The sequence below is a fragment of the Pithys albifrons genome, chromosome 10 (genome assembly GCF_047495875.1).
Source record: "Pithys albifrons albifrons isolate INPA30051 chromosome 10, PitAlb_v1, whole genome shotgun sequence".
Lineage (NCBI taxonomy): Eukaryota > Metazoa > Chordata > Aves > Passeriformes > Thamnophilidae > Pithys > Pithys albifrons.
Genome location: NC_092467.1, coordinates 28,803,006 through 28,819,411, shown reverse-complemented (window position 1 = coordinate 28,819,411; position 16,406 = coordinate 28,803,006). Strand labels below are relative to the sequence as shown.

Here is a 16,406-nt window from a genome sequence, read left to right as displayed (position 1 = left end):
GGGAAGGTCTGCTCCGAAACCCAAGGTCACCCTCTGGCAGAGGTGCTCTGGCCTGCTGCAGGGTGCTGGTGGGGGTGGCTGGCCTGGGGCACTGCCGGAGGAACATATCAGGCGGAGACAGATGGAAGAGGGGACAGATAAGGGACTCAGCCCAGAGAAGAAACAGGGGAGATAGGACCCACAGGCACTGCCCTGGCAGAGCAAGGAGGCTCAAAACCAGACCCAGCAGAGCTGGATTTAGATCCTGTAATGCCAGCTGGGTGCCTGCTCCCCACTTAAACCCCTCCTTGGTGAGGGCAGGGGGTAAGGAAACCACTGATGTTGAACTGCAGATACTTAGTTGGTCTGGTGGGGTTTCTGCTTGGCTCCCAAGGCAGCTGACAACCACTTCCACCTCAGTGAGGCTGCAATCCTTCACTTGAGAGTGGCTGACACAAGGCACAGCTTGGAAGCCACGTGGGATGATAAGAAAACCCCGAGACAAGCACCATCCTATTGTCTGTAGAGTCTGCAGCACACACTGCTCTGCTGGGACCCCCTTGGAGAGTCCCTGCTATGCCATTGCCATAGGAGACCTAAGGAAAGCACTTATATGTAATCCCCTGCAGCACTTTCACATCATGCTGGTGCCCTGCTTGGCTCCACATTGTGGCAGCCGGAGCTCAGCCACAGGGAAGGAGCAGAGTCAGGCATGGACAACACTGCATAGCAATGTCAGCAGCACTGCTAGGAGCCAGGGTGGGTGTTATCACTGTGCAAGACCACAGCTCCTGTGTGCTGGTTTGCTTGGGGAAGGGATATTTCCTTGCAAAATGTCCCTTCCAGGGAGATGTGGGCTAGTGGCGAGGGAGGTGGGTACCAGGAGGGCCAGACTCACCCAGAGCAGTGGGAAGAGGTAACAGTTTTTCAGGGTGACAGGATGACCAGGATCTGACATTCTTGGTTTTGCCTTTGCCTTGTTTGTCGGGAGACTAACCACACCTCAGAGTTCAAGTTTGGGGCTTGCCAGTTGTCCGTGTTCCTCAGACAGGGAAGTCCTGCTCCTTGGATTTTATCTCCAGCACTTTCTCCCTTTGAGCCTTCTACCTTTGTTTGTGTCCTCTGCAATGGCAGGAACCCACACAGTTAGAATCCCAGGAGTACCAGCTCTGCAAATGCAGCATGGTGTCCCAGTCTTCCCCAGGGAAAGATCATGAGCCATGTTCCACAGGGGTGCTCCTGCTCAGCACTTTGCAGTGCCTGCCCACAGCCAAGGTTGGTGCAGGAATTGTGCATGAGGAATCAGAGCTGCCATGCAGGGAGCTGCTGGGGAATAGCTGCCATGCTTTACATTCACAGCCCATCTATTTTGCAATAACTTCACCATGATGTTCCCACGTAGACAAGCCTAAGCTAGCATAGATAATGAAATGGGTTAAAGGAGACAGGCGGCGGGAGAGGAGAGGAGCCAGCAACTAGTAGTAAATCTGGGAAAGAACAGGATTACTTTAAATTCAAGGTCTTGGTGGCAGGGTAAGTTTGGTTTATGCTGAGAGGCATGGGGGTTAGAGGATGAGATACAGTTGGGGAAGGCAGAAGTGTCTCCTTGGTGGGGCCACCAACCTGTGTCCCTCATCACCCCACAACCTGCTCCTCCTTGTCACCCTGTGCCTGCCCCATGGATGTGGGATTAAATCACTGGGATTAAGCACAGCCAAGGGTACCCATCCTGGGTAGTAAAGGGTGGTCACAGGATCCGAAAGGAGCTGCCAGCCTGGCAGGGCAGGCAGTGGGTTCTGTTCCACAGGGAGAATGTCCTGCAGGCCCCCATCAGCTCCTGCTCAGGGCCTGGGGGACCCAGTTGCTGAGACTCCCCCACCTTTGGCACAGGTTTCGAGGCAGTCCAAACAAGCTAATTAAATCCTCCTCTGCTTAATCAGACCCATTGAGCACCAGTCAGAAGAAATTAATCCCATGTTTTATTAGATGCTGTTTGAAGTTGCGTTTGGCACCTCATCCTCAGTTCTCATCTCCTTCTGGGGAAGGAAGAAGGACATCTGCGAGGAAGAGTGAGGGTGCAGCAGATGGCAGCAGGGATGATTCAGGGGCTTGAGGAAGGAGCTGTGACTCCAGTGGCATCCCTGGGGGGGGTAACGAGACACCTCTCCCTGCATCCCACAGCCCACCCCCTCCCCACAGCTGAGAGTCTGCAAGCCAGGCAGGCATCCCAAAAATACGTGTTCCTCCGCATTGCATGCTAATGGCTCTGCACGATAGGTCCCACCGCAATTAAAACACACAGAGCATTAATATGCAACATGGAGAGGCCACTCTTCCCACAGCTACTCCCTCCCAAACCTGTCCTTCCTGCTGCACATCCCTGCCCAGTGGGAGCCTGCCCACGGGGATCCCACAGCAGTCCCAGCGGAGCCGCTGGCAGCACGCAGTGAATTTGAGCCTTCCCCTTGCTGTGCCCAGGGGTTGCTGCTTTTTTCTCCCTGGCACCCAGCACCTTCTCCTGCCTTTGGGCTCTGCAGAGCAGGGTCTTTTGGGTACCTGGCAGGTGAGTGCTGTGCAATGCAGCCCTGGCATGTGAGACACCCTGACAGCTGGGAGAACTCCACAGGCAGGTGGTTAAAACAACCAGTGGGGCACTTGGTTTGGGGTTTTTAATGACTTCTGGTGCCTTAATTGCTGCAACTCAGTAAAAACTCCTAATGAAGAGAAAGTCAGGCCAAGTAAGGTAGCCCACAAGTCACCCTCCGAGCCTTGGGACTGCTCAGTAGCCTTGATACATCCTCCTGTGACTGGGCTAGACAGAGCTGCTGGCTTTGGCTGTGGGGATTTACTTTTTTCCCAAAATTTCCTGTCATAACTTGTGTTAAAACTTTGCAGAGCCATTTAATTGCATTTTGTGGTAGTGATGATATGAAATTAGTCTCCCTTCTAATCTTTAGCGAAGTTGGTCCAAAGCACCAGTTTAATAATTTGCTCTAATCATCAGGTCGCAGAAGATGTGAAGGCAGGGATTGTACCTGGTGAATTCACATGGGCCAGAAGTTTCCGCCCTTGCTGTGCCAGCGTTTGGCAGCTGGCATGTTGGGCTCTGCCACCCTGGGATGGCAACTTAAGAAGTTTTTCATCAACTGCTCTTGGTCATTTTCTTTAGCAGCAGCCAAGAACTAGAGCTAGTGTGGAGGAAAGGAGGGAGAGCTGAGGTGGCTTCCCATCCCCTTGGGCTGCTCCCTTTGAGCATCTCCATCTCAGAGATGTCCTCCCCTCCTGGCTGAAGACCTGCAATCAGACTGCTGAAGGCATCTAAGGAAGCAGGGATCCTGTCTCCCATTGCTTCTTGTCCCAAACTATTTCAGAGTAGTGGCTGAGTTTTGTCTACTCACCTACCCCACAAAATCAATGAGTTAGAAGAAAACAATGATGAACAGCAGCAGGGGAGGGCAATATTCTGAGCCCTTTTGCTGCCAAGGACAGGATGCCCATCATCCCAGTGGCATGAGTGCTTTCCACCTCCACGCAAGAGGTACAGGATATCAGAGTATTATTTTTAACCAGGGATATTTAGTGAAGGTCTCACGTGCTGCTGGAGGGTCAGATTTATCCCATAGCCTCAGTCCCAGGGGACGCTCCTGGTTATTTTTGAACACATCAGAGCAGCAGAGGAGCAGAGGGATGTGAAGGCTCAGGAGACAGAGAGTCTAGGGTTTGTCCAGCCTGTCCCTCTGGTCTGTGCATAGAGCACAGCCCCACACTCCTGCTTCACCATCATCCCCCACCCTGCAAACCAAAACTCACACGAAGCCCCAGGTTCTCCCTTTCCACTGAGAGGATCTTGGCCGCCTGCAAGTTCTGATCCTTTTCGACCTACCGCATTGCAATATTTTTTTTTACCCCCCGTTCAATTTAAACCTGGCTGTGGAGCAAGTTTGGCCCTGCTCGGGCAGGTCCCGATGGCCGTGAACGTTCCCACGGGCGCCGCGGCGCTGCCGCCGCCGCCGGAGTCACTCCCACGCCCCGCGGCTCCCCACGCCGCCGCCTCGAGCCTCCCTGCCCTCGCAGGGAGCACACGGACCTGCTCACACTCACGATCTCCCACATTTTGAGTGTAAGCTCATGGGTTTAGCAGTGGGTAACTATAATCACACAAGCCCTACCCAGCGCACAGCCGCCTCGCCGGCTGCTTTTTGTTCAGCGAGTCGTTTTGGAGGTGGAGGTGAGGCCGGGGCAGGGGGAAAGAGCTGTTTGGAGTCTTGATTTTGTGCTGCTCCAACATCTGTCCCCGTGGGCACTGCCGCCCGAGGCCGGGATTGATGGCTGGTTCGGTGGGCGCCTGGTGGGCGAGAGGGAGCAAAGCCCTGACTCCTAAACTAGGGGTACCTTAGGACACAGCACGGCTTTGCCCAAGCCCCCAGCGAGAGGAAGAAGGACTCCCCACCGCCCATCTCCTGGCACCACCCAGCCCCGAGGGGGTGGCTTTTAAGGGCAGCGAAGCGAACAGGACCCGTGACCGGAGCTGGCAGCCGGGTCAGGCCGGCCCAGGGCTCCGCTCAGGGCTCCGGACGCGCCTGGCCCCGAGGTGACCGCCGGCAGCGCGGAGCTGGAGGTGCGCGGCGCCGGGCGGGACCCGCCGGGGCCGGGCCGGAGGAGGCGGAGGCGGCGTGCCCAGCCCCCGGCCCCCTCCCGGCGGGTCCGTCCCGCCCGGCCCCGGCGGGTCCCGCCCGGCGCCGCTGAGCGGCAGCGGCAGCGCCCGCCCGGCCTCACCGCCGCTCCCCGCGCTCCCCCCGACGGGCGGTTTCAAGGCCCCCCTTCCGAGGTCTCGGCGGCGCCCACCAATCACCGCGCGCTGCGCGCCGCGTCCCGCCGCCTTAAAGCGCCACGGCCCCGCATCGCGCCGGGACAGCAGTGCCGCTCGTGGGCCGAGCCGGGCGGGCTTTAGGACCGCGGCGCCGCCCGCCCTCCCCGCGGCGGGAGGCCGCCCGCCGCCTCCGGAGGGGGGCGTGTCGCGGGGCGGCCCCGCCCCTGCCGGACGGCGATTGGCGGGCGCGGGCGCCCGTCGGCGGCGGAGGCGGTGCCCGGCGCGGCCACGTTCGGGTGCGCGGCCAGCGGCGCGTTGGGCGCAGCGAGCGGCGGCGGGCGCGGGGCGATGGGGGTGCGGCGGCGGCCGGCGCTCTGACAGCCCCCGGCGCTCCCTCGGCGGCGGGCGCAGCGGCTCCGGCGGCGGCGGCAACAGCAGCAGCGGCGGCTCGCGGCGGCCGCCCCCCCTCCTGCTCGGCGCGGACCATGTTCGCCAAAGGGAAGGGCTCGGCGGTGCCCTCGGACGGGCAGGCGCGGGAGAAGTAAGCGCAGCGGCGGCGGTGGCGGCGGGGGGAGCGGGGCGGCGGCGGGGCGGCTTTGTGCGGGGCGGGAGCGGGGCGCCTCCTTCTCCGCCGACCCGCCGCTCGGCTCTTGCAGGCTGGCGCTGTACGTCTACGAGTACCTGCTGCACGTCGGCGCCCAGAAGTCTGCGCAGACCTTCCTGTCCGAGGTGAGCCCCGCCGCCCCCCGCGCCCTTTGTGCGCCGCCGCATGCCCGCCCTCCATCTTGCGCGGGGCGGCGGCGGCGCCGGGGGGTCGCCGCGCGTGGGGGGCCCACGCCCACCCGCGACCACCCCCAACCCACACCGCCCCCCCAACCCACCCACCTTTCCCCCCTCCCTCCCGCCTTCCTCTCGCCCGCAGATCCGGTGGGAGAAGAACATCACGCTGGGCGAGCCCCCCGGCTTCCTGCACTCCTGGTGGTGGTAAGTGCGGGGGGGCCGGTGCGGGTGCCCCGTCGCGGGTGGGAGCAGCTCGCGGGGGCGGGGGGGTGTCTGCCAGTGGCGTGGGGCCCCGCGGGCTGCAGCCCCGGCGATACCGTGAGTCAGCAGCACCAGCAGCGACTCGGCGAGCTCCGAACTGCCCCGGCTCCCGCTCCCCGCGGGGTGTCGGTCGAGGCGCGGCGAAGCCACCCCCGGCCCGCGGGAGCGGCGGGCAGGGCTCCCACTGGAGAGCTGCCGGGCCAGCCGCAGGGACCGGGCTGTGCCGGTGCCACTGAGGCGCCTGGCGGGGAGCAGGGCTGGGCGGCAGCGCTGCTGCGAGGGTGGGAGAAGTCCCTGAAGTCCCACGGGGGTTAGTCCTTCGAGGAGTTAGCCATTCGAGATGCTACCTCTTAAGGGCTACTTTTTCCTCTTTAAACACCCAGCATCCTTTGGGCTGGCGGTCAGGTCTGAGCGGCGCGGAGTTGGGATGCACAGCTGGGTCCGGCTGAGGTCCCATCCCAGCCGCGGGCCCGATGGGGTGGGAATCTGCTCACCTCTGCTGACCCCCCTGCACGGGTGCCCGGTCCCTGATGAGTAACTGCTCCTATCCTGGTTCTCTCCACCATGCAGCGTGTTTTGGGACCTGTACTGCGCAGCTCCCGAAAGGCGAGACACTTGTGAACATTCGAGTGAAGCCAAAGCCTTTCATGACTACGTGAGTAACAAGTTTCTAATCCTCGCGGTAATTACGGCGTTGGGGAGCTCGGTCGCACCGAGAGCCAACCTAACCGACTGGCAAAAAAAAGTGTGGGGTTTTTTTTAACCAGCAGTGTTCTGATTTGACTGAACAGTATTTCATAATGTTGCAATTATGTAAATGAGCTCAGATACTTATCTTAAGCACTTAAAGGCATTCGGGTAGTGGTAGAATTAAGAAGTTTTGCTTAGCAGTGGACAAGAGAGTGTTTATAGAGGGTCGATTGTGCGATATTTCATGCAGAGGACACCTTGATGGTGAGATGTTTCATGCTGAATTCACCTCGCAGGGTGGGCGGGGGTTGAATTTTGGTGGGGAGGAGCAAGGGGATTCCCCCAGATTGCTGTTGAATGCCCCAGTTACCATTTTCCTGCCTTTGGCAAGGCTGGGGGCTTCCTTGGTTTGTCTGAGTCTTCCCTTGATCCCAGCAAGATAGAGGTGTTGGCTTGGTTGTAGTTACGGTTGCAGACTCCCATGGTAGATTGTTGTGTGTGCTGGCTCTCTGTGGTTTGGGTTGTTTTCTGCAGAGGTGGTAGCATGACCCAGGGACAGATGATGCTTCTGGGGTGGAATGCTGGAACTAAGGGGTCTCCTAAAGAGACACCTCTTGGCAGGGGTGCATGGCATGTCTGCTCCAGTGGGAGATGGGTGGGCTGCCCACTCCCGTCCTGCACACATCGCCTGCATCCGCAGCATCAGGAGGAATTTGCATCAAAGGATTAGTCACCTGGCTGCGGGCTTGGACCCCAGTCAAGTAAGTTTAAACCTTGTAGCAGGAGCTGGTTTTGTCTGCTCCAGGGAGACTATGGTATGGAAACCATTTTTCCTCCCTTCCCAAGTTTCTCATTGCCTCAACATGCCTGGGTTGGGATGTGTGAGGGTTTGCTGGTGAGCAGCACTGGGCAAGTGTCTCAGCGACCTCCACGGTACTCATGTAGGCTGGTGCCCTGGTCACCCTGGGGCATGGGCAGTGCCAGGCTGCTGGAGAGCCTTAGCTGGCTGTTGAAATGCCTTTCCTCTCTACCCATCTTGCTGGGTCTTGGGGGAAGTGGGTCTGGGTATTTGCTGGGTGGGGTTTGTCCATCTCTCCATCCCTCCCTGTGACTGCTGTCTGTGTTGCTTGTTTTTACTGGGTTGGATTAAGATGGTGAACTCCTGAACTGAGGGTCAGAGCTGACAACCGGCAGCACATCTACTGGTGCTTGGCTCTGTGTGAGTAGCTGCTTGCTTCCTAAGTGTTTTGGACCAAAATCTGGAGGTTTTGAGAGCCTGGATGGGACAGCAGGCTCATCAGGAGCAAAGCAAAGGTAGATTTTTGGGCAGCAAAGCCACAGGTGAAGATGACATTAGCAAGCAAGTCATGGTAATGCTCCATTCACAGCAGCCTCCTCATCATGTCTGAGGATTTAGTGTATTTAGAGAAATTAATCTTTTTTTAGCTTGGTAATAATTCTAACAATAGGCCTGAGTGCATTAGATGATTCGCATAAACTTCTTTAATACACATTGCTTTAAGCTTACAGTAAATAGACACAATCCTGATTGTTTTTAATTCTCAGTGTAATGCAGTTTTGTAACAGCCCCAAGTGCTTTACCTTTTGGGCTTTACTGCAAAGACTCCTAAGAAGATTTTCACTCCCCTGTGCCTTGGCTTGGTGGCATTGGGTTGGTTTCCCCAGGCATGTTTTGACCACAAGACAGGGGGTTGTCCTTCTCCTCCCTGGCGTGGCTGGTGGTGGATGCCGATGGCACAGTCCCTTTCTGAGGAACAGTGTTTTCCTGGCACAGTGTGTACTTTACAGGGCAAGGGACCTATCTGGCCAAAACTTAAATATTGACCAAAGAACCAAACGATAACTGGGGAAGTGTGAATAGTGCCTTGTTTCCCTCCAGCTTCCAGGGCAGGCTGGTGGTACTGGTGAGTGTGATGGCCGGCCTCACCGATAGGCACCGGGTCTGGAATGCTGGTCTTCGTCAGGCACCAAAGCCAGTGACCCATCAGCGGTACATGGCTGCTAAGTGGGATATGAGCCCCAAATGGGGCTGGAGTGAATCATGAATCGTTTCATGTGATGGTTGTATTTAAAAATACCCCAATATAAGTCTTGCCCCAGACCAGCAGAGCATTGTATCTACACTTGGCCAATTGTTGGCAAACTCTTGTGTGCCCAGCTTGGTGTTTGTCTGAAATATAGTGTTTATGTACCCAAACATGATGTATTTACCATGGTGCTCTTAAGGACAGAATGAGAGGATGCTCTGGGAGCCAGCTAGGGCTTGGCATGTCAGCCTCCTGGAGGGGGTGCTTGCTCGGGAGATGCGTGGCACACCTGTTAGCAGGGTGCTAACAGTGGGATTTGCATGCTGCATCATTTCCACTTCACCATCCAGCATAACCATATGAAAACTTAAGAGCAGCAGAACAAATTGCTAATTTCCCCCTCCAGTTTTGAATATTTAGATCTTTAACAAGAAAATAAAGTCAGGAGAAATCCCATTGCTCTTTTTTTGAGAGGACCCTTGAAAGCTGTGGGCTTTTGTGACTATTTAGGAATCTTACTCTTTATGTTTCCCCTGAGGTTTTTTTCCCCAAGCTGAGACAAAAGCCTGGTGAGACTCAAGTGAATGGTGCTTGTTGAGAGAAGAGTGATGGAGTGGGGATTCACCTGGCACAGGCAAGAGTAATGCTGTGGTTCCCTATCCTTCCATCTCTGGCAGGACTCTGTCTGTTAACACAACTATCGAGTTGTGTTGATTGAAGGGTTGTTAGTCAGCCTGTCCCACCTGTATCAAAAGAATTCATCCAAGTTAACAGCACAACAAGCACCCATCAACTCCTAAAACTCAATCTGCAGCTGTTGATTTAGGCTCCTCTGCTGGTCAGAGCTCCATGGCGAGCATGCCGGTGTTATGGCACGCTCCTGGAGCCAGTGAGCTTGCAACGGGATCACTCGGCATGACAGGGGATTTCAGCCACCGCGTTATCTGGGAATTGGCCGATGGCTGGTCGCAGTTGAGCATTTCAACGCCGTGAAAGCCAATACAATTTGAGTTAGCGGTGATGACTGCCAGTTTAAATACCGCAGTGAATTTCTGTCAAAGAGCTAATACATAGAAAGGGGAATTGCAGAAAACTTGATCACCAGAACCACTTCAGTCGATTTTGGCCTCGAGCTACAGAAAATGAACTTAAATCTAGTTGACTGTTGCTACATACTTTTTGTGGTATTGCTCTGCCTGCATGGGCAGCTCAGAATGTCAACATGCAGCAGAGAAAAATTGGGGTATCCTTCAGCTGAGGAAGACTTTGACTTCATCCTTCCCTTTCCTCTGTTCCCCCGGTTCCCTTCTGAGAAGGACCTGCACTTGGGCGCATTTGAAATGCTGTTTTCTTTGCAGAACGAGATCTGTAGAGCTGTGGCTTCAACTTGCCATTAATGCAAAACATTGATTTATTTATTTTTGTTTTTAACTTTGGAAAGCTGCTGTAGTTCTTTCTAACTCAGGCCTGGAAAGATGCTCTGCGACAGCAGCTGCCGCTGGGAAGGTGGTAATTGGTATGGGAAAATATGGGTTTTTTGGGGCTCATGTCCTCCCATCCTCATTGGGCGCAACCGGAGCTCCTCCCTTTTTCCCCCATCTGAAACATGAGATCTTGGCGAGGGGTTTCTGAAGCCCATGCAGATGGATGGATGGAGAAATCCAGGCTTGTTGGCGTTAGTGTGCAAAACCGCTCGGTGGGGAGTGAGACTGGAAGGGTTTTGGCCTGTTGGCAGTACAGACTGGGGGATGTCCCCCAGGCACTGGAGTTTCAACCCCAAATCCAGTTGTTTCCCCCACTGTAGGTGCCCTTCCAGCCACAGTTGGCAGGGGACATGGACAATGGTCCTTTGCTGCTGGATCTGCCCATCTCACATCAGCTGGATGTGCAACAGGCACCCTCTCACAGCATCACTGCCTGGGTGTTCCTGAGCTGCAGGGTGACATTCATGTGGTGGTTGTGGTTAAAAGTATCCCAGTATGAGTCTTTCCTCAGACTGGGAGAGCATTTTATGTACGCTTGGCCAACAATGGGCAAACTCCATGTACCCAGCTTGGTGTTTGCCCAAATATGGTGTTTGTGGCAGCGCTTTGTCACAGCACCTTCTGCTCCCCAGAGTCTGTGTGGCAACCTCATGGTGTGGCATCTTGTCAGGTGAGATGGCAGTGTGGGGTCACTCCTGGGAGGAGATGCTCTTTGCACATGAGGTGTTTGGTGCCCATGCCAGGCTCTCTTCTTGCTCCAGGACCAGTGAAGGCTGTGAGACCCTGGCTCAAGGCACCCATGGCTGTGTGGGATGGAACCAGCAAGTGTGATAGTGTTGTCCATGAGTACATCTGTGGTGGTGGTGGTGGTGGTGGTTCATACAAGCTTCTTCTGCAATGTGCAACCAGTGTATTGAAAAGATGTTGCTTAGGAGAGCAGATATTTTTGGTACAGGTTTGGCACAATGCAGGGACAGGGATTGAGAACAGCTTTTATGTGGTCCCTGTGCGCCCCCATGGACATCGCCTGAGCCTTGGGCACGAGGCTCAGCCAGCAGCACACACAACTTTGTCCTGTTTCCACATGAGCCTGTGCTCTGTCTGGGCTTCATCCAGCTCCACTCTGCAGGGACAGGGTTCCCTGGTAGGTAACCAGAGAGAGGAGTTTCCTTCAGGAGTGGCAGGCTGCCAGGAGCAGCTGCAAAACTCCACATCACTTAAAAGAAATTACAATAAGAATAAATAAATCCAGATATTCCATCTCCCGGCAGCACTGGGCTCAGCCTTCCCTCCCAGTTTAGGGTACTGGTGAGCTTGAGTGTCCCTTGAACTCTGCTCGTACTGGAGTACCATGCAAGGCTGGATTAGTTTAGTTTTATATTTTGAACAGTTTTGACTGTTGAAACGGACCAACCTTTCCTGCCACTTCCTGCTGCCCAGCAGCAGGACCAGGGCATTTCAGAGCAGCACCTTTCCATGGGTGATGCCGATGGAGAAGCCGCCGTTGTGAAACCGAAGGTCAGAGCCCAGAGCTTATGTCTTAGTCTTTGACTGGGGAGCCTAAATATTTATCCTGTTCTGTCCCTAATGAAAACAAATTGTCAACAGTTGTTCAGTAACTGACTAAATTAAAATCTGTAATTAGTCAATTAGATTAAAGAGTTGGCACAACCTGATTGTATCATGCTGGTTAGGTTATTAAGAGAAAGGGTGTGATTTTTAATTACTGAATGCTAATTTTGACGGTTTCAAATGGAAACAGACGTTCCCCCCCCTCCACCCCACCCCGAGTGCCTCAGCAAAAGTAAGGCAGGAGATGGGTCTTACATCAACAAATGGTTCAAAGATACGAAGTTTACCCAGCTCTAGTCTGGGAGGGGTTTTCTCCAAAAAAGCTGGGAGTGGGACGGGAGGAGAGGAAGGTTTTCCTCAATTCTGCCTGCAATAGGAGGGCGGGTGGGGGGTTGTGTCACAAGTGGGAAGCCCCTGCACAGAGGGGTGCTGAAGTGGGTGTCCAGGTGCTGCCCGTGGAGGTCCAGCTCTGCCACCCCATTGCCCATCTCCATGTGTGTGAGTCAGCGTGTCCTCACCTTGCATGAGCTCATGTGCAGCACTGAGGCAAATTTGAGTATTTTTTATTTCCTGGGCGGTTTTTGTTTGTTGGCTTGGTGGTTTTTTTTTTAATTCCCCCCACCCCCCTCGGTGCTTGAAAGGGTCCAGCTTCCAGTGGCAGGCAAAGCCCACAGCAGGGAGGAGGAGGAGGAGGAGGAAGGCCTTGCGTGGCGAGCTCGGCAGCCCGCGCCATCCCATTGTTTGCCCCGGCGGCCACGTGGGCGAGCGCGGTGAGGCCGGCGAGGGGACCTGCTGCCGGCGCGGGGGGCTGCGGGGGGAGCGGCCGCCCCCGGCAGATGCTGAGCTCTGGGAGAGCACAAAGCTCACAGCCCTTCCTCTCCCGGCGTTCTGGGGTCCCTTCAGAGGAACAAAGAGGGCGAGGGGCCGCTGTGCCAAGCTGTGCCGTGCCGGCGAGGCTGTCCAGCACGGTGGAGGGGAGGCTCCTGTCCGGCGGGCAGTGGGCAGTGGGAGGTGTTAGGTCAGGACGTCGTGTGTTGGGTACGAGTGAGACTTTCCTGTTCTCCTGATCATTTCCTTCCTTACCTTGGAAACTTGGATTTTCTCCTACCTTTTGTTCCCTATTTTTCTCTTGTAAAGCTGTCCCTGGTTCTATTGGAAACAGCTGCCTGAGCTGGTCCTGGGGAGCGGGCGGTGGGCTCTGTCTGCTTTTCCTCTCTCACTGCTCACGCCCCCGCGGCAGAGCTGGCACCACCGAAATGGAGCCCAACTGTGAGAAGCCTCGCTGGTGGGGGGCTGCTCAAGGGGGGAGCTGGTGCAGCCACGTTTAGTCCTGCTTTTCCTTACGAAAAGAGGGAGAGTGATACAGCACCTAGAGCAGCTCATGTCCAGCCTGTTTGGTGCTGGAGATCTGACCTGCTCTGCCCACAGGAACAACAGAGCTGGCTGTGTCCCCAAGAGCATCACACACCTACCTCACCAGCATCCCACTCATGGGTCAGGAAGGCTCCCTGATTCCCACTGAGGCTTCTGCTTAGCCCATGAGCACTTTCCTCCTAATTTCTTCTCCGTCCGAGGCCTCACTCTGCAGATCCCTGAGGGTCACTGCAGATCTGGGGTCTGAGAAGGGCAGAAGCAGTGCTTTTCTTCAGGCTGACAGCAAAAATGTCTCTTTGCAAGTAAACAAATGCCTCACCTCTGCCTTGGTTTGGGGTTTAGATTTTTTTCTTCTCTCAGAACTCCTGCTTGTGGCCACAGGTGCCAGGAGCTGAGCTCAAAGCTACAGCTGTGCAGTTGAGGGGGAGTTTCCAAAATACAGGGTGGCTGCTTGTGGCTACCACTTCCCACAGGTGGTGGGACCTCCCAACTCCCCACCCACCCACTGCCACATCCCTTCTCTCATCTCCATAGCAGGGACACCAGTCCAGGGTGAGAGGGGCACCTGGGGGACTCAGGTAAGGTTTGGACATGGATGGGGTGCAACTCCATGTGCTAAAGCCAGCTTTTCTTTTGTCTTGGGTTTGTGCATTTAGTTAAATCTTTTTCTGGATAATAGGAGAAATGCTCACTCTCCTGTCTGAGTTTAGTGCTGCATGCATGGTGGCTGTTATTATCAGAATTATGTGAAAAATACGTATAAACGTGTATATGTGTGTATGTACATATGTGTAATTATACCTATGCAATATGCAGAATTAAGATGTACCTATGGATATACATAGAGGTGCTTGTGCCTGTGTATTTGGAGTGGTGGGACAGAGCAGTTTTTCATGCCTGGCCATCTGGTGCTCTCCCACCTGCCTTATCCTTCCCCTTTCATGTCCATCACCACCATGACCAGTGGTTTTTAACAAGGTGATTTCCACTGCCAGGTTCCCCAGGCTGGATGGGAGTCTGCAGGGTCCGTCTGTCTGGCTGTGTGTGAGGCTGCAGCCTGCTGCCTTAAGATAAAGTCCAAAGGAAGACCTCTGGCTGTGTCTTAAGCTAACATTTTCTTTTTAATTTTTTTTTCTTAATGTTTCTGCATCAACCCTTGAACATTTGATCTGGTGCCTCTCCTCCTGGGGTGCGGCGGCTTTCTGTAGTGAAAATGAGCTCCTGCCGCCCCTCCTGCCTGCCTCAAACAGGGTCTGGGGTGGGGGAGTTTCCTTTCTATTTCTCTTGGATTTGGGCTGGTTTTTTACAATCTCACAGGGCTGAGCTAGCACCTATAATTGGAATTTTTTGGCTACAAACCAAAGCTGAGGATGCACTGCAGTGACTCTAACTTGCTGGTGAGTGTGACCTGCCCAACACAGCTGGGGGGGCTGCCATCCCATGGTATTCCCAGCAGGCACAACGGCCATGGCTAGTCCCTCCTACCTGGATTTTCTTCTGTGCCTGCCTCCTGCCCCAGCTCCCATCCGCATGGCTCCCATCGCACCCAGGGTGCCTGGTCCATCACCAACTGGTGCCCACCAAGGCAAATGGCCAGCTGGCTTCCCATTCCTTCCAGAACAGCCTTGCTGTGAGGGTGTCCCAGGCCTTGACTTTGCGTATTTATTTCTGGCAGCTGTAAGATGGGAAATGCCACTATGTCACCCCATGGGCAGCTGGCAATGCCTGGCTTTGTCCTCAGGCAGGTGAAGAGCTACTTCCTGCCTCAAGCAGTGCATTGAAGCTCAGCCTCTGTCTTTGGGAGCAGTTATGAGCCCGGTTGTTTGGGGTTGTGTTTTGCCTTTTTTTAAAAGTGAAAAAAAGACAGGCCAGTCTGAGGAAGGGGGCAGGGCGCTTCCTTGAAGCGGCCTGGTTTGGGGTGGGCAGATAAGGGTGCTGCGTCGCTCTTGGCTCCCCTCCCCTGCCAAAGCCTGGCGGAGCATCCTCCTTGCCCATCTGCTCTGCCTGGCCCTCACTGGGTGCTTGTTCCCATTTTTGGGGGAGTCCCATTGGATTAAGGGCACCCTGTGGAGTAGGAGCTGCTTGAGCACCCATGTTCCCTGCCCTGGGAGTGATGCTTGCAGTGAGGAGGAGGGAGAGGTGCTTCTCTCCCCTCAGCTCCTTTCTACTGGAGAGCTGTGCAGCTGGTGGGGTGTAAATCACACCCAGCCTCCCCCTGCCCATCTGCCTGTGGGATGGTGCAGGGGTCATGGCTTGTAGCAGCTTGGGGTGACTTTCCATAGCAGCTTCAGTTCTGTTCCTGTGTTCCCTTGGCTCTGGGAGAGTGCCCACTCCCCCCTGAGGAGCAGAACCCAGGTCTGCCTCTTGGTGCTGAAAACCTTTTGGCTGTTGGGAGGATCTTTTTCTACAAGGTGGTCCAGGAATTGTGTCTGGTTTTGTGAGACCTTGTTGAGGTCTGGTTTGAGGCAGGCACAGCCACACTTTGAAACGCTTGGTCTTGTCAGAGGGGTTGTGCAGGGGTGTGCTCTGTGGGGTATGGCTGGGGATGAAGGTGGGCACTCGTAAGGAAGCAAACTGCTCTGTATTGCACATGGACACCTTCAGCCCAGCTCAAGTGCAGTTTTCCATGGAAACCCCAAACCAGGTGGTTTTGTCTTACACTGGGCATCACAGCACCAATAACACCCAAGTGCTTCACACCTCTGCCAGTCTCCACCAAAGAGAATGTTCAGGCTGAAGCTCCCAGGGCTCATTTCATCATTAAAAGTAGATTTACTTATTTGTCCCAGAGCCCTTCAGGATGTCATGGGCACGTCCTGACAGCTTGTCCGTCCTTACCTGCAGTCATCAAGGAGTTTTCAACATGACTTATATAAAGCCTTTGTACTTGGATTGCTCCACCGTGCTGCACAATGGCTTCTTTGTCATCCTGCCAGCTAATTAATTTTAACTTTTACCGTTGCTCCAGTGCAGTGCGTCGTCTGCATGGTCCATTTGAAGCTTTCCCCCCCACTTAAGTGTTTTGCAAGCAGTTTGACTTGTTGCTGCTGAACACTGGAGAAACCAGCTGGCCCCGCTGGTGCTCATCTTCTGGAGAAGGAGCTGCCCTCACAGTGCTGCTGGAGCCAGGGCTGGTGAAGGAAAAGCCATTAGGAGGCTCAGGTTCTCTCCGGTGACTTGTTTCTCTTGGCTGGCAGCTGAAGGTCCCCACAGACAATATCCTCTGATGAAAATAACAGGCTCTTGCTCCCCGGCTGGTGATTGGCACCGTGAGGATCTCACAGCCAGAGGGGAAAACCTTGGCTGTGTCTTCAGGACAAAAGCCCTCATGCTTGGGGATGTCTGTGCAGGGGGATGTGATGATGGTTATTTCTGGAGCATTGGGCTCTGTTTCATTGTATGCTGGGA

General features: G+C 55.1%; 1 protein-coding gene across 2 annotated transcripts in view; it reads left to right on the top strand.

Moving 5' to 3' along the window:
* Positions 1-5,043: 5,043 nt before the first annotated feature.
* Positions 5,044-16,406, top strand: part of SSBP3 (single stranded DNA binding protein 3) — a 53,935-nt gene continuing 42,572 nt past the window's right edge. For both annotated transcript variants that reach the window (XM_071565901.1, XM_071565900.1), the window contains exons 1-4: positions 5,044-5,330; positions 5,446-5,518; positions 5,712-5,773; positions 6,401-6,485. In XM_071565901.1, coding sequence (XP_071422002.1) covers positions 5,275-5,330; positions 5,446-5,518; positions 5,712-5,773; positions 6,401-6,485 — 276 coding nt within the window. In that variant the 5' untranslated portion in view covers positions 5,044-5,274. The remainder of the gene's footprint in view (positions 5,331-5,445; positions 5,519-5,711; positions 5,774-6,400; positions 6,486-16,406) is intronic.